Source organism: Aptenodytes patagonicus, chromosome 1 (assembly GCF_965638725.1).
Source record: "Aptenodytes patagonicus chromosome 1, bAptPat1.pri.cur, whole genome shotgun sequence".
Taxonomy (NCBI): Eukaryota; Metazoa; Chordata; class Aves; order Sphenisciformes; family Spheniscidae; genus Aptenodytes; species Aptenodytes patagonicus.
Genome location: NC_134949.1, coordinates 129,910,931 through 129,929,296, shown reverse-complemented (window position 1 = coordinate 129,929,296; position 18,366 = coordinate 129,910,931). Strand labels below are relative to the sequence as shown.

Here is an 18,366-nt window from a genome sequence, read left to right as displayed (position 1 = left end):
CAAGGAAATCAAAACTCTTGATGATTACACAGAGGTGAAGATCCCTTTTCATGTCTCATGTTAGAACATCATAGAAACATCTTAAAGCAAACATGTTTGCCACCCTCTCCTTTTGTCTATTTAAAATGAGTAAATTTTACTGCCCTATTTTCTAATGACGATTATTCAAAAGGCAGTTTGGAACACAGGTAACATCAGTTGAGCCTTGAAGTACTGTTTGAAACGACAGTCTTGAAGTACTGTTTGAAACAGATTTATGCTGACCACTTAGGAGGTAGTAACATTTGTCCATGACTACTGACATTCACTGTTAAGTGTTGCAAACATCTAACTATTATTAACTGATTTGTTGGAAAAAACACGGTTATTCTTGCTGTCATTGTCATCCTGTTTGAAGGACTTTGGTCTTGATACTTTTAACTGCTGCAGCACCAATAAGCTTACACCTTGGGATGGAGGTGGGATCTGTAAATCCCTTTCATCTATCATATCTAAAGCATAAGTAGCATAGCATAACTTTCTGTCTTGGCTTTCCGTCAGTACTTAAGAGAATGAGGTAACCAAGACTATGCATCTGCAGTCTTCCAGTTACCGGTCTGCTGCTGTCACTAGGACCTTTTAAATTTTTATTTTCTTCCTTGCTTTCATGGAAAGTTGAATCAATAATGTTGTTAAACGTAGTATTCTGGTACATAGATCCTGATTTACCCCATGTATATTGTTTGATCCTTTTACAACCTGCTTCTGATAGCTAATTGACTGTGTAAGCTCTATTGCAGTCTTCAGTGGGAGTTCTGTAATTTTGCTCCCTGAATCAAGTGTCTTAGTGAAGCTGACAAAGCAAAGGGATATGACCAGCACCAGGTGTTACAGACCAACTTCACAGTGTGTCTTTTGAGGAGCATTTGAGACAGGTTTTTTGGATGGAATGTTACTAGAAAATGAAGAAATTCTTTTGTACAAGAAGCTTTAACTTCTAACTACAGCACACAGAGTTTTTTCAAGCAAGTTTGTCTATGAGAGGGAAAAAAACATTTCAGATTTGAACTGTCAAAACTATGGAGCTCTGTCAGCCCAAGGAGGAGGAACTCTATGCTCAAACCAATACAGAAAAGATTAAAAACTTGTCTTGCAGCTGTTTCTGTTGTGAAAGTATGATAAATAACAGGAGGGATAATCCGGAACAGAATTTTTCAATAGTGCTCTAACCCAAATGTTTAAAATGTACTTAACTGTAATGAACACTGCAACCATGTTCTGTCTGGACACTATTAGCTAATCGAGAGGGAGAGCAATTGTTTTTGCAAACCCTTTCTTTCCTACATCAACAGAAAGGGAAAGAGGCATTGTAATGCTGAACATTCTGTTAACTTGAAATAGTCTGATCAATAAACAAACGCCGAAACGTAAGTAGCTTTGAGCAAGTGCCTCTCCTCTTAACTGCTTGTACTCTATGATCGTGCACTGTAGCATGCAACGTCTTCAGATGTGATGGTATCTATCTGAAAATGAGGGGGTTTCTTTTTCTTGGTGTTTGCAGTTTCTGTAAGTAGTTTTCCTTCAAAGATCTTATATACTTCTACCAAAGCTTTCCAAGTAACTTTATATTTTCATATCTTCTTGCTTTATTTTTTCCATGTAAAAATAAGTATAAGAAATACTTTCTTCCAGATAAACCAGGCTACGCATGACCAGGCAGTGGTGCTACAAAATGCCCTACAAAACATTCCTAATCCAACTTCAGAATGCATGCTAAGAAATGTAGCAATACGTCTTGCACAGCAAATATCTGATGAGGTTAGTGAATTCCTTTCTGTATGACCTTTTTTCCTGTAGTATCCTTTTTTTTTTAATCCTTAAATTTATTGCTTTGTAAGACATGGATTTTCCTTCTAAAATGTCATGAAACATTTTAGGTAATGTTCATATGGTTCATAAGCTGTTAACTAATTAAAAGTATTTAATGTTTCCATTATGTGATTATGAAATTCAGTGTCTAATAGCATGAAGAGGCTTAAATGAACTAGGCAGGTTCTGTACAAGCTCTTTAATGGATTGTGAATATTGTTACACTTAGATCAGAACTTCAGAAAACTGATGTAATACATTTAAAGAAATTAATGGGTATTTAGAAAACATTTTTGTGGTACTTTCTTCTTTTTTTGGTCTTCTGTGTTTTGGTTTCTGAGTAACATTCTCTTCTTGAAAAGAAACAGAAAAGTGGAGGGAGTTTTTAAATATTAAGCATGATTTTTAAATGCTGAAAGATAAAAGTCTCAAATCTTTGCCAGTGTCTTTATATATTGAAAATGCATTCATGATACGACTGAAAAATTGGATTGTGGAGCTCGGTAAGGTTAAAGAATGTGCTTTGCAAATGTAGTAGTCTTATCTGTATGGTACTGTATGGTATGACCAAACCCCATTTGGATTTGGAATTGTGAGTCATGTTAGTGAATACATTAGTGAATTCTGCTGAATTCAGCAGAAGCTAAAATCAGAACTACTGCAACTTCCTCTTCCACAGTGAATTGGGATCCCTCAGTTTCCAGTGTGGAAGCAGTGAATATTGTTTTTCAATACTGTATAGAATCTCTGCAAAGCTATCTCCAAAACAGTTCTGAGCTACCTAAATTAAAGTAGTCTTGTATTATCATCTTAATGTTGAAAAGTGCACTGTTTCTTCTGAACAAAGAGCAGTCTCTAAAGAAAGCACAATATACTAGACTGCGAGACTGAACCATCTGCCTTCCATTAGTGGTGGTGTTGCATCCATAGGTGATTGTATGTGTAAAATCAGCCAGTTGAACTCTGATTTAATTAACTTCCTTCCACAGAAGAAATGTCTTTTGAGGCAAGGTATGAAGAAAGGTTTTTAATTGTGCCTTTCTCCTTTTTGGAAATAATTTTTCTTTCACCAGGCACACCAAAGCAAAAAAAAAGTTCATCTCTTTTACAAGAGTCTACACAGTATTGCTGCTAAAGTACTGTCTATAATTTTCTGAAATTATGAAAACTGCTGTAGATTTATATTTCATATGTATTGTAGCTTGCCTTTGAAAGACTTTTTTTTTAATTTTAATGTTTTGACGGTCAAAGGCTCTTTTTCAACTGACCTCACAATTTTTAAAAAAATAAATCTGACATGGTTTCTGTAGGCCAGACAGAAGACTACAGCACGGAAAGAAATCTTCACCTTTTCAAAAAATTTTGATACTTCAAGATTTTAAGACTACAATGAGATAAAAAAAGGAAATGTTCTTTTTCTGTGTGACAAATTTTTCTTGTGATGCCGTTACTGTAAGGTTGCTTTGCTTGTGGCAAAGGTGAAATACCTGTTATTTTTCTTGTAACTACTGTTAATGTCCATATCAGTAAGAATGCACATTGTTCAGGTTTCCTGATGCAGCTAGCTTATTAGTTAAGCTTGTTAGAGTATCCTTTTTTTATTAAATCTGAGCATTAGAAAAATTAAATCTGAAATTTTTGAGGTCTACCATATGCTTTTAAAGATTGCCCGTTTTTTGGACAGTTCCACTTTGAATATAGACTCCAGATAGGTTCGGGGGTTTTTTGAATGTTGATACAAACTATAAATAATGGCAGTTGCAGTATGTTTTGTAATGTTTGTATGTTAGTAGAAACTATTGGATGTTAACTCCGACCATGCCGAAAATACTGAAGAGTAAGTCTGCATTCATAAGATACCTGATCTGTGTTCTTATTAATTTTAAGCCCTGTATAACTTGAATATAGAATAATCCCTTTGTATATTAATCACATACTTGATAAGCGTTAGTTTGTCTAGCTATCGGCTAGCACAATAAATATCATGGGGGGGGACAAACCCTAAAATAACTTCAACTTGTTACATTACTTCAGAGGCTAGCTGCCTTCCAGATGCATGCTTGGTGGTTTGTTGGGTTTTTCCCCTCCAAAACAACAATGTTTTAGCATTGAAGTTGGTAGTTTCTGCTAAGTCTTACTCAGAATCAGAGTTGCTGGTTGCTTATCAAAAATGTTCACTTTCTTGTAATTCCTGGTACTTGTAGCATTACGATTTAAGATTCTGTAATATAACTAAAATACATGCTACTTTCTATTAAAAAATGAAATATTACATAAGTGAAGTACAAATGCTTTTCAAGATACAACATCTTTTTTTTTCTCTATTTAAGAACAAACTCTTCGTTAAATTTTTAAATTTTAAACTTTCTATAAATACATTTGTGAGAATTTAGAATCCATTGTAATGTTATTTGCAGCTGCATTTTAATGTTGCTTTGGTTTATTTCTCTTTTTTCAGGCTTCAAAATACATCCCTGATATCTGTGTTATTAGGGCAGTACAAAAAATTGTTTGGGCATCAGGTTGTGGGTCAGTTCAGCTGGTTTTCAGCTCGAATGAGGAAATTAGTAAAATCTATGAAAAGGTAAGAATTCCTAAGCAACTTTTCTATATAACTGTTCCTTTGTTTACAAAAGGGACAGTGTCAACCAGGTCAGGCTTAGAATGTGATGAGCTTTTAGGTAGTTATCTTGGTGATTATGTATTTTGGAGTCTAGTATGATATGTTAGTTGTCAAACCACAGTTTAATTTTCTATTCCAAATTCCTTTTCTCGTAGCTATTTAGTTGTAACTTGAATCTGGTGTCAGTTCAAAAATGCACCAGTTCTGTAAGCTGCTTTAACATGTTTTCAGCCCAGTTAGATTCCGTATCTAAATAAATAAGCACTTCTTTGCAATGCTAATTTTTCTAGTCTTCAAATTTAAAAGGTCTGTTTTACAGAAGTTGATTGAAAGCTTATGTGCAGTCTAGAATGAGAAACGAGCTAATTGATCTGAAATTAGCACTGAAGCACTGGTAAAACAAAATAATTGCTAATCCTATATGGCTTTTTTCCTTTTATTATGTAGATATGTAGACCATCTTCATGATTTTATGTGGTTTACACAAATAGTTTGGAATTGGGGCTTATATATGTTATCACACACCTTGTGTTTAACGAATGTTGCTTACAGTTACAGAAAATAGTAATCTATATTTTGACAGTGGTTTTAAAAATTTTTTTTTTCACTAAACATCTTCATTTGTTCACCTTATAAAATCAAGTTTAGTACTCATCAATACTTGGCTGAGAGTAAAAGGGAAAGGAACATATAGGGAAGTTTTATTCTTGGTGTGTTAGCTGTTGTGCTTAAATGATCAATTAGAGGAAGAACATTTACTTCAGCAAAATGCAACACCTTTCTTAGCTTATGTAGTGGTATAATGGCATCTGCTTCTATTGCTGCAAGAATGACTTCTTCATGAAATGAAGTTGGGTTTTTTTGGGTTTTGGCAGGGTGGGTGGGGGAGGTGATACAACTAGAGTGTATAAAAAGTGGTTTAGTTTGTGTGACAGTCCAGGCACGTGAAGATGTGCTCTTACATCTATACATTTGATGTTTTAAGAGCAGTAGCGCACTAGAGAAAATACACAAAAGGAGAATACACCAAAATGTTCTCTTCTGGCATTTTTCTGGGTGAAAATTGTGCAGTTAAGTTCTGTAAAAATATTTTCGAACAATTGAAGTTTTAAAATAGGTGAAATTTAAGCTGTGCGTTATCAATCATCCTTAAAAGGTCTTTGGGAAGGGGAGGGGGTATGGATTTTTATTGACACTTACATGGACGTTTGTAATAAATTGCAGCTGCATTTGGTTTACCCTAAGCAAAAGGGAAATAAAACTTGAAGGGAGAAATTGGAAACTAAAAAGAGGAAGAAATTGCAGAAGTAATAAGAAGGGGGAATAAAGTACACTCTATTAAAAGAGAGGAAAGTATTGCAGAAATAGAAAATTGAAAGCATTTTTCTTAAGATACTTTTTTCCTCCAAGCCAGTGTTTGCCAGTCACCAGTATATTCAATCTTTATAAAACTACCATAGGAGTTACTTCCTCTCATCTATAACCAAATGCAATTCTCTTAAATTAAGAACATGGCTTTTCTTGCATCATATTCCTCTAAGTTCAACACTAAACCTTAGACTCTTAACTCATAGGTCGTAGGAGCATTTTGCTAAGTCTGTGGGGTAGAGATTTATCATTAAATGTTAGTTTAAGAACAAAAGCAGACCGATTTTTTTGTGGAATCAGGAATGACGTCAGCAATTCCTAATAACATCAAAGGCGCAACTATGGTAAATGTTTTTTTTAAGAGGCACTTCAGAGGAGTCCCATCAAGTATGACTTCTGAAAGGATGTTCTGAGCACTTTAAGAAGCTTCTGAACTTAAATGGTGAATTCAGTTAAACTTTAAAGTCAAGATAAATTATTTTGAGAGCATAATTTTTATGGAGGCTCTTCTGCCTCCTGCCTCAAAAAATTCTGGTATGGGAGTCCTCTCAGTGGTTGAAGAGGACTATGTGCAACTTTCAGTGGTGTCAAACCACCATTTCCTTAATTAGCTGAGTGAAGGCCCATACCCATCTGAAATACTGCATGTATGCTGCTTGTACAGACCAGTCAGCTCTTGGTGCCTGAGTATAGGGAAGTACTTCATTCGTAAAATGCACTTTGCCTTTCTACTAGATCCCTGCAGACGTGCAGAAATAACTTTATTTTCTAAACAGGGCTTCAGTGCAGAGCAGGTACAGTCCTGAACTTGTTGAAACCCATCTGCTTTTACTTTCATATCTTGAGATGCGTCAGAATTACCACATCCTCCCGCTGCAGTGGTAGAGACTGTCTCTGGTTTTTAGCTGTTGTGCAAAGAGAAGATAGTGTCTCTTGCCAGACTGAGACATACTTTGTCCTCTGCTGCTGCTGTTTACAATTAGTTATCTCTTCTGCATTGTAATCCCTTCTTTCTGCCTACTTAATCTTGATAACCTTTCCATATATAAAACAAATACTTATTTTATGTCTCTGGTTAATGTTGCTAACCTGCAGCCATGATTACTTATGAATTACGATTGAAACCTGCTCCCATTCTGTTTCTTCAAAACTTCAAGTTAATTAATTTTGGCTTAGATGGAGGAGAGGGCTTGCTTTTTTTTTCCCCAAAGTATTTATTTTGGGAAAATGCACAAAAATCAACTCACTTGAATCGTGTTTAATTGAAAGAATAACCTATGTACCAATTAGAAATATTATCCTTTCATATTTCAAAAGTCACCTCAGCAACTAGGTTTGAAATTTGGTTCAGCTGTTTCATGTTTCTGAAAACTAGCGGAGTGCTGAATAAATTCTAGCAGTATTAAGAAGCTTCTGGTCAAATAAGTTGTGAGTATCAAAGCTTTGTAAAACTGGACTTCTTGATGAGTCATACAGCACTACAGCCTTTCTCTGTTTAAATAGTAACTGTTTCCAAAGCTTTAAACTCCAGGTTCTGGAGTTCTCCAGTAGTGAAGAAAAGCATCTTATTTAAAAATTAAAAAAACAAGCAGACAAAACCCAAATACAAACCAACAAAAAAACCCCAACAGTACTAACTGAATCAACTTTTGCCTACAAGCTTCCTGTTTAACTTCTGGCTCCTTAAGTTCATGCTTGGAATCCTCCTTTGAGAAGCACAGTACTGGAATTTCAGGGCATCCCGCATAGTGCTTTGAATCACATCTGAGTGCATAAAATACTTGGCACTGAAAAACCACAGATTTGTGTACTAAATGATTGTGTTTGTATTTAGTGTATATACCTTGGAGCCAGTTGGGTTTCTTGGGGTTTTTTTTCTATACCCACTTTGTGCTCTCTGGTTTATTTTCCACAGACAAATGCAGGAAATGAACCAGACATGGAAGATGAACAAGTTTGCTGTGAAGCATTGGAGGTGATGACCCTGTGTTTTGCTTTGATTCCAACGGCACTGGATGCACTCAGTAAAGAAAAGGCGTGGCAGACGTTTATCATTGATTTGCTATTGCACTGTCACAGCAAGTAAGTTTTGGTGGCGGTGGCGGTTTTTTTAAAATCACATATATTATTTTACAATTCAAAATTAATATAAAGCCTAAACGCAGAGCAGTGGCTTCTTACTTAAGTGATTGTTCTGCAGTTGTCTTAATTTACTGTTTAGCAATATAATTCTGTAGTTTGGATACCTATCCTGAAGTGGTAGCTTTATCAGTCCCATCATCTTCGTACTGATATGGAGGATATTGTCAAGCCAGATGGATGCCTGATAATGTGCTACTGATGGCTTTAGAACAACTTATTTAGAATAAAATAATAGGTACTTCATGTTTTTCAGAAATTCTGTGAATACTCACAACACTAGAATATTCTAAGTGACTTAGGTATAGAACAACTTTGCTATACTTTTTCTGATAAGTAAAGACAAGATACAGTGCTGGCAGTTTGAGGAGAAGGGGAAGTTAAGATTTAATCCTCTGGTTTTCTTGCATTGGAGTGGTACACTTGTGACTCTTCACTGACTCACACGTTTTATGTAGAGCTGTCGCACTGGAGCTGTCACCTGGTGCAGTAGCAGCATCTTTGTGGAATCCTTAGCACTCTTGGGGGACAGACGGACAGGGAAAACCAGCAGGACCTGCCAAGAGCAATGTGGTTCTGTTGCCCTGCAGTCTTGCCATAGAGTTCAGAGGTCTCTTGTTATTTCCAAGCTATTCCTACATTTTCCTTAGGCAACATCTGCATGATACAGCATCTGTATGATGCGTGTCTTGTGACTTCTAGCCCATCTGAAATTCTGATGTGAAATATTGGGGTCTGTATTTTTCTAAGCCATCCGGGTGGAAAGTTTTTGTATGTTATTAAACTTAAAGTTACTGGTGCTTTGAACTGTTACTAAAGATTTAATTCTAGTTTTGTAAGATATCTCTGCTGTTGTTCCACGAATATTTTAACTTTGAGAAATGACAGAAATGAGAAATTAGTGAAGTTGTCTAAGCCTTTCAGTACATTTTAAATGGAGTCAGATTGTGGCGCTCTGAGACGACTGGGGTCAGAATTTCAGCACCATGTTTTGGGTTTTTTACTTTTCTAGATAAAACAGGTTGAAAAGTCTTATGTTCAGCAATATTCACCATAACAAAAGGATCAATAGTATCATCAGAGTATCTCTTTACAGTAAACTACTTGCACACGTTGGTGAAACTGGAGCGTTATTATCAGAACCCATAAGCTTTACTAGTTTGCAACCTTTGATACGGGATGTTGAATTTTCAGCTTTCAGTTTCAGCTCTGTTAAACTTAGATCAGTTTAACAAAACATGCTGACAAATGTATGTTGTAATTTTACATATTAAATGAAACAAGCTGTCTTTCACTATTTTTGGTAACTTTGAAGGCTGATGAGTAAGAAATCACTAAATTTTATTTTTAAAACTGTCAACAGTTGATATCAAGTTACTATTTTGATAGTGTGTATTGGCCACATGTCAAATTTGGAGTACCAGTACAGCTGAATAGCATGGGCAAATGTTAGTGCTGCCCCATCCTTTCATTATTTTTTTATGTGGGTCCAAAGATTTATCAGATTTGTGGCTTTTTACATGATCTTAATTGTACAAATGTAAGTAATGGGTGATAATTTTTATAATAAATTTCAGTGTAGTTATCTGACTTTCTGGCATTGTACTTGGAATTTAAGTGACGTTTCTCAAGTGTTCATCAGCATTTGTTTATATTTCAGTTAGTGTTTGGTATCGACACTTTGCAGACAGAAGTATTTCTTTGCATATTAAGTTCAGTGAGCAGTTCTCAGGTTTAGTTTGTAAATAAGAAGTGTATCTCCACAAATAATAACTTCAGAGAACTTAGATTATTGTCTAATATAGTGGCCAAATCTGTGTGACCGCCATGCTTATTTATTGGCTGTATTACAACATTAAAACTTCTGGGGCTGCTTCTGGTGTGACGTATGTCTCATGAAATGGTCTTAAAACCTTTCTTGAAGCTTTGAATATCACAAACTGAGATTCTTGTCACTTTATGTGGGCTGGAAAGCTATCATCACAGCTAGGTATCTCTCTTCTTTTGTTTTTTATCTCTGCCACCATTTATCAGGTGTCAGGGTTAAAAGTTTCTTATTTGCTATCACTTTCACTGGTTTGGGTTAATAGGCCAGGATTTTGTCATCAAGAATAATTGAAAGAAGAAAATACTGGGATATTCTTTTGTTACTATGAATCTATTTTGTGATTCTTCCCACTCTAAAAATGCTGTGCCCATAATGCCTTTTTGCTGCAAGAACTCACAGAATAGCTGCGTTAACATTTACTTTAAAAAAACCCAAAAAACAAACAAAACCCCCATAACTGTTAATTGGTTACAAAAAATAATTAGTCTGCTTTGTTTTACGTTTACAGCACAATGTAAAATACTAAAATAGCTACTAGCAAGACAGCAATGTTCTGTTTTTTACAAACAGAATAGTGCCAGTGACAAACCTAGACCAAAGATGACTTGTTCCCACTCTTCCAGTCTTTCAAAACTGCAGGTGCTCTTTGTGAGGATTTTTCTGTTCTGGTCATATTTCCCTAAGGAAGTGAACTGTTGGTTCAAATCGGGAACTTCTAAATCTGTAAGTCTTAAACAGTTTAGTCTCTGAATTTCATTGTGCAGGTTCTATCTAACACAGTTTGTGATGGAGGTAGAAGGTCTTTTTAGCAAAACCTACAGTCCTGATTTACAGATGGGACTATCTGTCATGGTTTTGCTAGTCTCTTCCAATGGTTACTCTTCTTGCTGATTTGAGCTTTGTTGGCTGAATTTGAATCCCAACTATTTCATATTGTTATGCCTAGTGAATAGTTGACTGTTGTACTTTTCTTCCTAAAATATTGAAGAAACTAGATGTGTCCCCAAGCTGGGGTTCTCTTTCCACACATTTTGTTGGCATGTCAGCCCAAGTCTGAACAGCAGTGGCTTAATTCCCCAGGTACGTTAGCCTTTTGCCCTTTAAAATGAAGAGTAGCATTAATGGATAGGGTTGGTTGGTTTGTTTTTGTCAGAGGCGATAAAATTTTTAAGGGCTTCTCTTATCTAAGTGGACTGCTGCTCAGCTCCTTACCTCTGCTTTCTTTCTCCACCAGAATGGGAAATGAGCTGAATTTATTGTATGGAAAAATGGTTCATACTGTCAGTACAAGAAGCTAACCACTGAGCTCTTTTCTCTCATATACTTGTAAGATTTCTGATACATATGATAATCTGACTTGTAATAATGAACAGTTGCATTCTGTGATGGTTAGAATAGCATAAACATGAGTAGAAACGGAAGACTGCTTTGAAAATTAAGACCGTGAAGTTGAACTAAGCTAAAAAGAAGTTCCTCTTCTGAATTAATGTGGAAACAAATTTAGTGTTTGCAGTGCAGAGAAAGTTTAGCAAATACCAGACAGAATTCTGAATATCGTTCCACTTTCAACTATTGTTCTCTAATCTCCTGTCCTCAATCAGAGAACAATGTGAGCAAAAATATGCATGTGAGAAAATGTTTTTGGTTTACCATAAAAGACAAGGAAGACGATCAAGTTCAGATCTCACAAATATCATAATTCTGGAAAAGATCAGATGGATTGTGGGTTTTGTTTGTTTCTTTCAGAGGTTGAGATTGTATGGGACTTACGCTGTTTCCTCATAGCATAACCATGCTACCTATAAATTGAGAAACAGAATGCAAAATGTTTAATACTAAATACTAGAGCAGTTCTTACGCTCCAAGGTAATTGATTTTATAGTGGTGACCCCTGAATACAAGAGTGGCTTAGTCAACAGCAGATAGCTGAACAGTTAGTCCTAAATGATCCTGGAACCCAGAAGTATTCCACTGATGGCTGCAAAGTGTTTGGTGGTCATACATACGTGGCCCAAATAAATAAAAATTCTTACTGCCCGTGTAAAGCAATGGCGCTTATACCCATTGAAGAGGCTGGCTTCTGTTAACTAAACAGAAATCTGTATCCTGGAGCTATCAATAGGATGGGATTCAGGTTGCCTGCCTTAATGGAGGCATTTGGCCTACAGCTGTTTCATTGGGTGACTGTGAGTTCATCACACAACTCGTGTCCTATCTGCCAGCTCTACGCTGTTGTCATGGTGTCTAACGTGGCACTGGATGCCTGTGTTTAGGCAGCTGCATCCCTCCCATGGTTCCTTAAGAGCTCTTAGATTGTTAGAGGTCACGAAAATATAATACTTGTGTTCAAATACCACATGCTCCTTGGGGGCATAACAGTGTGAAGTATGTGTTTCCTTGGTCACACTTCTCACCTGAGGAAAATACCACCTTTATCTATTTCATTCTGCCTTTAAGTGCATGAACCTGAGGAGTGTCTATGTGACGTGTCCCAAGCAGTTGAAGGGTTGCAGCTTAAAAGAAATTTCTGTGAGAAGTTTTATGAAAACTTCAGCTCAGCAATCGGATCCCTTAAAACGTCAATTATTATTAAGAACAAAACAGACCCCCTCCACCCCACAGTCTTCTGCAACTCAAAGCAATGTAGTAGAACTTGCAAAGATCAGAGAAGGGTGACAGGGGAGATCAAAGCTCTGAAATTACTTCCATCTGAGGAACAGCTGAATAGCTTGGGGCACTTCATATTGGAGAAGAGATAAATGGTGGGAGGAGAATACCACAGAGACCTTTAAAATCAGAAGTAGCAAAGGGAGAATAGAGAACAGTGTTTCTTTGTATAAGAACTTCTTGAGCATAACATTTAAGCAGTGTAAACCTTCAGTTTGGAAATAGTTTGAGGGGTTCTTTCATGAATTTGTCCAGTGAGGGCTATGAAATACTGCTTTTGGTAGTCTTCCCGAACCACAAATTGTTAGTAGCTGAGAGAACATTCTGGAGAAGTGTCACTGCATGCTTCCTTCTTGTGCACTTTCTTAGGTGTATGTCAGAGGCAGAGTGCTCAGCTAGGTGCATCTTTGCTCTGACCTTGTGGTCATTCTTGCATGTCTTTGAAGCACAGTTAACTGCTCATGAAAGATCTCTGAAGGAAATAGGATTCTTTCGTGTGCTTTCCACAGTGACCTCACGGGCAGAAAACAATGACAGCCACACCAAAAAGACTGTAAAATATGGTTTCTCATATGATGAGATACTTTCATAAAGCACAGCATTCACTTGTATTCTCTCTCCACCCAAGCAGAGTTGTTTCTAACAGTTTTTACAAGCTATAATGCTCAGACAATTCATCTTACAACTTGAAAGAATAGGATTTGCCTTAATTTTTTTTTTCCTTAAGCTTATCCATTTCCACATTATTCCAGTGGTAAGATTAAGTTCTTAAATGGAAAGTTTCCTTTAATTCTAGCCACTTGAATTTTCAAGGGGTCAATTTTTCTCATTTCTTACTAATGATAAATTTTGATCACTTCATAGATGCTCAGCAAACTGGTGTAGTGATATATAAGAGCAGTTTTACTTTAGTTTTATTTTGTCTTTCAGGCACAACTGGTGCTTGATTAGAAAAAAACAGAAAAATTTATTTAGGGTTGCAAATTGCTTGTTGTGTTATGCAGTATTTGCTGGCAGTTGCAAAGGTTTAGTGGTTAGGTGCTGATAGGTTTCTTTCTTCTACCTTTAAATATTTGATTTGTGGAACAGGTTTTGTAATAGTAATTCACGTGTCTAAAATTTCACTGCAAGGAGAAACAATGTGATGGGTAGTGAATAATTAAAGTATTCCCATTTCTTACATTATGTACAGTTTTAGAAAATGGCATTAAGCAGATAAGCACAAATTTAATTGTTCTTTTTAATATCCTGTTTGGATAGGGAGATTGTATTTAATGTTTCTATTAAATGATTTCCAGAACTGTTCGTCAGATGGCACAGGAGCAATTCTTTTTAATGGCTACCAGGTGTTGCATGGGACAGAGACCTCTTCTTTTCTTCATTACCCTGCTGTTTACTGTTCTAGGGGTAAGTTTTTAGAGGTAAAGGCTTAAGTACAATGTGAATTTCTGTAAAAAGTAATAAGACAAAATATCTGCAAGAAAAAGCAAATTGCTATTAACAAGTCACTAAAATACAGATTCTTTTTGACCTCTGTAGGCAAGCAGCACAGTCAATTTCCATTTGAGTTAGATGAGGGGGGAAAGGGTCTTTTTTGCATTTTCTAATAAGAACATGAACAATAAGCTTTAATGTATGCATTTGATCTTCAGTGAATGCTAACCTTCAAGTAAAAAATCATTAGCAGATTAGATGGATACCTACAGTTATTGCCGCCTTTTACTGGGCCTGCCAGGGCTTTTCAATTCTGCATGCTCATGGCTCTCTTGAACATTAGATCACTTCATTGTTTGTTTCCCATTCAGGTATAGAAATTGCTACTAAAATAGTGCGGAAGTTATTCATTAACAGCTAAATACAACTGAAAACTTCCAAAAAGTTAAAAATAACCCTATACTTCTTTGCTTTCATATTTATTGCCAGTTTTAGGGAAAATCTGTTGCACTGTAAGTAGAAGCGTATATGAATTCTATATAATTTGTTTTTGGTTTACATAGAGTACTGCAAGAGAGAGAGCTAAGCATTCTGGAGACTACTTCACTCTCTTAAGACATCTTCTTAACTATGCTTACAACAGTAATATTAATGTACCCAATGCTGAAGTTCTTCTCAATAATGAAATTGACTGGCTTAAGAGGATTAGGGTAAGTTTTAGGATCAATTTATTTCTGATAATCAGCTTTTTGCTGCTTTGTTGTAAAGTACAGTTTTAAGCTTGGTAAATGTATATTGTTTAGAGTATCCTAACTTTCTCTTAAATGGCAGGATGAAGTAAAAAGAACAGGGGAAACAGGTGTCGAAGAAACTATCTTAGAGGGTCACCTTGGAGTAACAAAAGAGTTGTTAGCATTCCAGACACCTGAGAAGAAATACCATATTGGTTGTGAAAAAGGAGGTGCTAATCTCATTAAAGTAAGTTCAAGTTTTTTGATTTTTTGTTTTTGTTTGCTATAAGTAGGTAAAAAGAAGCTTTGCATCTTGTGGTCTGTAACCATAAAAGGTCCCAATTTAACTGTTTGACAAGGGCTTCTAATGGAGTTTAATGTTTTCTTTTAAAATAATTTTTTTTAAAAAGTACACGTTTCACTCATAAGGGTGCTTAACATTCTCATTCTTTGGAACCACTGTGTATGGAGTTGCTGTAACCTTGTGAGCTGTTATTCCAAGACTCGGCAAACATCACACGAGGATAGTGAAGTAGATACAGAATAGTCCTGTACAGGATTGCTTTCTTTTATTACCCCTGTATTATCTTTTCTCTACATGTTCTTAATTAGTGCTATTAATGTTTATGGCAGGTTTGAACAAATGCATGATATCTGAGCATGTCTCTTTAATCAGATGTGTTTTCTTTGTACCTCTGATATTATACAGCAGCAATGTTGTTTTTTTCAGCACTAATTGATAAAGAGCTTTGTAGACAATACTGGTTTGGCAAAATAAAATTTTTACCAGTCAAGATTTATTTTTAACTTGCAGTGGGGGGGTGGGTTTGCAGGGAACCACTTTAGAATGGAGTTATGTTCTAAATTTACAAGCTTGTTATGGTGTTAGTCTCAATTTTAACTCTTGGGTTTTTTTAAGTACTCCTCTGGTTCTCAGACATTCATTTATGTAATAACTCTTATTCTGTTATAAAATAGTGTGCATTTCTATGGTAACAGGTGACTTTTTCCCCCCCCCCAGGAGCTGATAGATGATTTCATCTTTCCGGCATCCAATGTTTATCTACAATACATGAGAAATGGAGAATTGCCTGCTGAGCAGGCCATACCAGTCTGTAGTTCACCAGCTACTATTAATGCTGGCTTTGAGCTACTAGTTGCACTAGCAGTTGGATGTGTCCGAAATCTGAAGCAGATAGTAGACACCTTGACTGAAATGTATTACATAGGTACAGCAATCACTAGTATGTAATATTTTTAATTATCTTTTTTCTACTTTTTAATGTCTGTATTATGTATAGGGTTTTCTTATATTATCAACAACTAGATGCTGAGTTTTTTAGTTTGTGGTTTGTTTGTGGCTGCTTTTAGTGTTGCAAAATCAGGCTGTGAAAATCTAGAGAAGTTTTTCAGTGTAGCCTTTATTTGTTCTTTATGCTGTAAATGTATTGACTTGCATGACATGGTTGCATCCAAGTTCCAGCTCCAGTCACTTACACAGTCTGACCCTTCCTGCCCCGATCTCTGGCTACTCCCCTTTGTCCCTACCAGCTCCCGGGAACCTCACTCTGTCTGCGTCTCCTACTTTTGTCTCATCATTTCAGGCTCTGCCTAACCAATCCCAGAACCTCATCAGGTATCTTCAGCTTAGTTTTAGTGCAAGTCTCTTGGTTGCTCACCTAATTTGTCGTCATTGTTCACACACAGACACAGGTCCACTGTCCTGTTTCCCTTTTTAGTTCTGTACTCATTCACTGCTTGTCATAGTCCTTTCTCAAATGTTTGTTCTTCAGTTTTGGCCTTGTCTCAGCACAGCTCTGCACTCAAAGAACTTTCTCCTTCTCACTGGAGAAAGATAATAGCAATTGCAGTATGTACAAAAACTTAGGAATGTTAGTGTTTCAAAAGCTGATAGTCAAATGAAACTTGGGCTAATTTTCACAAGGATGGCAAATGGCTCATAATTAACACAGATTTTGTTATCCACAAAAAGCACGTAAGACTTTCTTAAAAACAACGAACGAGCATATTTTCTGCAGCCCTAAATGGGATAGCTAAACCATTTTGGCTGTAATATTAACAGGGGAAAAAACCTAAAAAACTAAACCAAGCAAACCCAAGCTCGTATGGGAAGAAAGGCTGGGAGAGTTGGGGTTGTTCAGCCTGGAGAAGAGGTCTCCAGGGAGACCTTATTGCAGCCTTTCAATACTTAAAGGGGGCTTATAAGAAAGATGGAGAGAGACTTTTTACCAGGGCCTGTAGTGATAGGACAAGGGACAATGATTTTAAACTGAAAGAGGTTGCCCGGCAGAGTTGTGGATGCCCCATCCCTGGAAGTGTTCAAGATCAGGTTGGGTGGGGCTTTGAGCAGCCTGATCTGGTGAAAGATGTCCCTGCCCATGGCAGGGGTTTGGACTAGATGATCTTTAGTGGTCCCTTCCAGCCCAGCCCATTCTGTGATTTAACAGAATTAGCAAAGCTATAAGCAACTAGAATAGTATCCCATAGGAGGGATTGTCCACTACCTTTCACAATGGCAGTACTACTTGGCCAGTTGGTGGTTATCAGTGAGTCATTTGAGGTTTTTCAGTCTCTTCCTGTTTGGTCCCATCTCAAATGAAAAGGGCAGCTTTATCGTTTCCCCCCCTGCCTCATCCTTTTTTCTTCACCCTTTTCTATTGGGAAGTAGTGTATTTCTTATCCTCAAAATTAGAAGGGTTTTATGGCATTTCCTTCCACTCAAATATTTGATAAGTGCGATAGAATGCCAGATCTCCATGGTATGTCAGACAGAAGAGAGAACACATGTATGAACTGTGCATGCTGTGTGTTTCATATACCAAGTAAAGCTTGCTTGTAAACATCATGCTCTCTTACTTGCTTTTACATCAGAATTTTTTGTGTTAAAACCACAGAACAACAGGTTAGCGTAGGAAACCTGTGATCGTAAATGTACTCTGAAGAGATGTGAGAGGTCTGAGGGAAGAAGACTCAGGAGGAAAAAAATCTATCACAAGTCATACAGATAGCACTATCTGAAACTGTTTCCCATCCTGGCAAGGAAAAGTGAGGCATCAGTGAAATATTGTAATTTTAAAAGGATTATAAATTTGGGAAAGGTTTATAAATTGGTTATATATTCTAGATTCATTCAGCTGAATTCTTCAGCTAAGAAACTTGCTGGTATTGAGGAAAAACTGTTCGATACATAAATAGACTTTTTTTTTTGTCTGGCCACCTTTTTAGTTATGCAATAGAAGAAAATGGTGTAATGTTAAGATTACAGATAGAACTATCGTTCATAGAAGTTGTGTTAATTTTAGCAATTACGTTTTCTGGTGGAACGTTTGTTTTATTAAACTGCAGTGTGATACAGACAAATAGTAATTTTATGCAACTGCCCTTTGTAACTGCATTGATGGTCTAATTCTTTTATAACAGAATACTTTTCTATTCTGCTATTTTCTTTTAGCTTGTGAAGCGCTTACAGAATGGGAATACCTACCACCTGTTGGGCCTCGACCACCAAAGGGATTTGTAGGCCTGAAAAATGCTGGTGCCACTTGTTACATGAATTCTGTCATTCAGCAGCTGTACATGATTCCAGCCATCAGGAATGGGATTCTTGCAATTGAAGGCACAGGCAGTGATGTAGATGATGACATGTCTGGGGATGAAAAGCAGGACAATGAGGTAAATTTAACTACGTAGAACTTGCTTATCTTTAA

At 36.5% G+C, this 18,366-nt stretch overlaps 1 protein-coding gene across 2 annotated transcripts in view; it reads left to right on the top strand.

Moving 5' to 3' along the window:
• The window catches only part of USP9X (ubiquitin specific peptidase 9 X-linked), a 105,950-nt gene that overhangs the window by 66,043 nt on the left and 21,541 nt on the right, over positions 1–18,366 (top strand). Inside the window, exons 24-31 of one of the 2 annotated variants that reach the window (XM_076355320.1) lie at positions 1,672–1,797; positions 4,307–4,432; positions 7,755–7,921; positions 13,772–13,880; positions 14,471–14,617; positions 14,739–14,885; positions 15,660–15,867; positions 18,111–18,331. In XM_076355320.1, the coding sequence (XP_076211435.1) occupies positions 1,672–1,797; positions 4,307–4,432; positions 7,755–7,921; positions 13,772–13,880; positions 14,471–14,617; positions 14,739–14,885; positions 15,660–15,867; positions 18,111–18,331 (1,251 nt within the window). Of the gene's footprint in view, positions 1–1,671; positions 1,798–4,306; positions 4,433–7,754; positions 7,922–13,771; positions 13,881–14,470; positions 14,618–14,738; positions 14,886–15,659; positions 15,883–18,110; positions 18,332–18,366 lie in introns of both variants that reach the window. The other variant, XM_076355309.1, reaches the window with a different exon arrangement.